The sequence below is a fragment of the Dendroctonus ponderosae genome, unplaced genomic scaffold (assembly GCF_020466585.1).
Source record: "Dendroctonus ponderosae isolate FM_Combo_2020 unplaced genomic scaffold, Dpon_F_20191213v2 Dpon_F_20191213_4, whole genome shotgun sequence".
Classification (NCBI taxonomy): domain Eukaryota; kingdom Metazoa; phylum Arthropoda; class Insecta; order Coleoptera; family Curculionidae; genus Dendroctonus; species Dendroctonus ponderosae.
Window position 1 is genome coordinate 15,833,116 of NW_026018611.1, and position 2,138 is coordinate 15,835,253.

The window sequence follows — 2,138 nt, forward strand, 5'->3', positions numbered from 1 at the left end:
AAAATGACTATTATACTTACCGATGAAACGATAATTCCGGGCTATCCTGTCCAGATTTTTTGCAGATCACGCAACTAACACTCATTATAATGTATTTAGATGCACTTATTCACAAAATAACTTAAAAATATACGTAAAACAGCTATAGTAAACACCGTAGTAGGGGAAAGTAGGGGAACACAAAAGGAATAGTTGACTTTCTTTTTGTGAATGAAAGAAAGTTTGGCAAGACGTTCGGTGTTGCCATCGTCACAGAACTATCATAATGTATTCAGAATAATGCAGATCGGCGCACTGCTAGACAACGACAAGGTTTAACAATTTACTCTTCAAAAGTCTATACACTACAATTATCTACATTATAAACATTTCAAAATCACTTTTAAACTTATTTTCGCTTGGTTTAAGCACATGTTTATTCCTGTAGTTCAAATGAAAGAAACGGCTCATATCATAACCGGCATTACCGCAATTTCGTGTCTTGATGTTGGCTGAATTTCAGATGTAAACAGTTACCCCTGTGATCTATACTTAGTTAATCTATGGTCCACAGACACATACATCAAGGATTCCGAACATTTAATTAAGAAGATCCAAGACCTCAGACTGGAACCTACGGACATGCGTATTTGGACATGCTGGTCAGCTTCGATGTTGTACCTCTATTCACAAATGTACCCGTGGACGAATCCATAGAATCAGTGGCGGAGCTATTTGAAGAGAGCACAACAAATCTGTTCAAGGCTTTTCTAAAGGGCAGCTGCTTCCTGTGGAATGGAGATTACTACGAACAAAAGGAACGACTAGCCATAGGAAGCCCACTCAGTCCGGTGGTGGCGAATCTATTCATGGAGAAGTTTGAGAAAACAGCGTTGAGCACCGCACCCCTTAAACCAACGATCTGGTACCGATATGTCGATGACACGTTCGTGCTATGGAGGCATGGACGCAAAAACCTGGACATCTTCCTCGACCATCTAAACAAACAGCACTCAGACATCCAATTCACCATGGAAGTTGAACAAAACCACCAACTGGCCTTCCTGGATGTTTTGGTGTCTAGGCCGGGGAGTCGTTTGGACCACAAAGTATATCGAAAAGCCACCCACACGGCCAGATATCTTCACAAGCTATCTAACCACCATCCAAGTCAAAAGCAGGGAATCATTAAGACTCTCAGGGATAGAGCCAGAAAGATATGTGAACCACAACATCTAACCACAGAACTACAGCACTTGGAAAAAGCTTTTTTCCGAACAGATGTTCCCAGTTGGACATCAAAAAAGCTGTAGGAGTGGGCCGTGCGGAAAAAAGTGAATCCACTATTCTTTCTCACTAGCTTTCTTGTCCTTTGTTCCCAGGGTTACGGACAGATTTGGGAGGCTCATAAGGAAACACAACATAAGAACAGTCTACAAGCCCACAACAAAGATCCGAGAATGTTTAGGGTCAGTTAAAGACAGAAGACCACCCCTCGCAACTGCAGGAATCTAACGGATATCATGCTCCTGTAAAAGCCGCTGCATAGAAACTTTACTAAGAGATCGGTTGCGACAAGAATAGAAGAACACCGACAGAATTGTAAACTGGGACATGTGGAAAAGTCGGCAGTGACGGAAGACGTCCTCAGCGACGGAACACACAACATCTATTTCGGAGAGGCACAGGTCCTGGCCACAATAACAGGGTATCGCCCCCGACTGATACGAGAAGCCATTGAAATCCACAAACACGACGACAATTTCAACAGAAATGAAGAGACAGTGGTGCTAAACAAGATACGGTTTTCAGCACTCACCAACGAAAAAACAGCAAGAAAAAGCCACAGCTCGGGACAGGAGAGAGGATCCAGTACACCGGAGGATATAACCACGTCATCGCAACCGGTGCATAAATACGGACTGCGTCAGAACCATAGATGAAGACAACTATAGATTGCCCACTCCCTCGCACAAAATGATAACAAGGTTTTTTACTGATACTGTCGCCATCTATTAGCTGCTTCCGACCCTCTAACGTCATTGCCCCAAAATACCCCCCTCGCCCCGGATGTTCTGTGGTCATTGCTGGGTTTGCGTCCTTACTACTGTGTATTCAGGATTTGTTATTGTCGGCGAGCCAATACTACAATTGAGATT

At 43.3% G+C, this 2,138-nt stretch overlaps 1 protein-coding gene across 1 annotated transcript in view; it reads left to right on the forward strand.

Annotated features, from left to right (window-relative positions):
• The first annotated feature begins 635 nt into the window (after positions 1–635).
• Positions 636–2,138, forward strand: part of LOC109534234 — a 3,372-nt gene continuing 1,869 nt past the window's right edge. The window contains exons 1-3 of the mRNA XM_048665790.1: positions 636–1,288; positions 1,362–1,448; positions 1,559–1,886. Of these exons, the coding sequence (XP_048521747.1) occupies positions 636–1,288; positions 1,362–1,448; positions 1,559–1,886 (1,068 nt within the window). The remainder of the gene's footprint in view (positions 1,289–1,361; positions 1,449–1,558; positions 1,887–2,138) is intronic.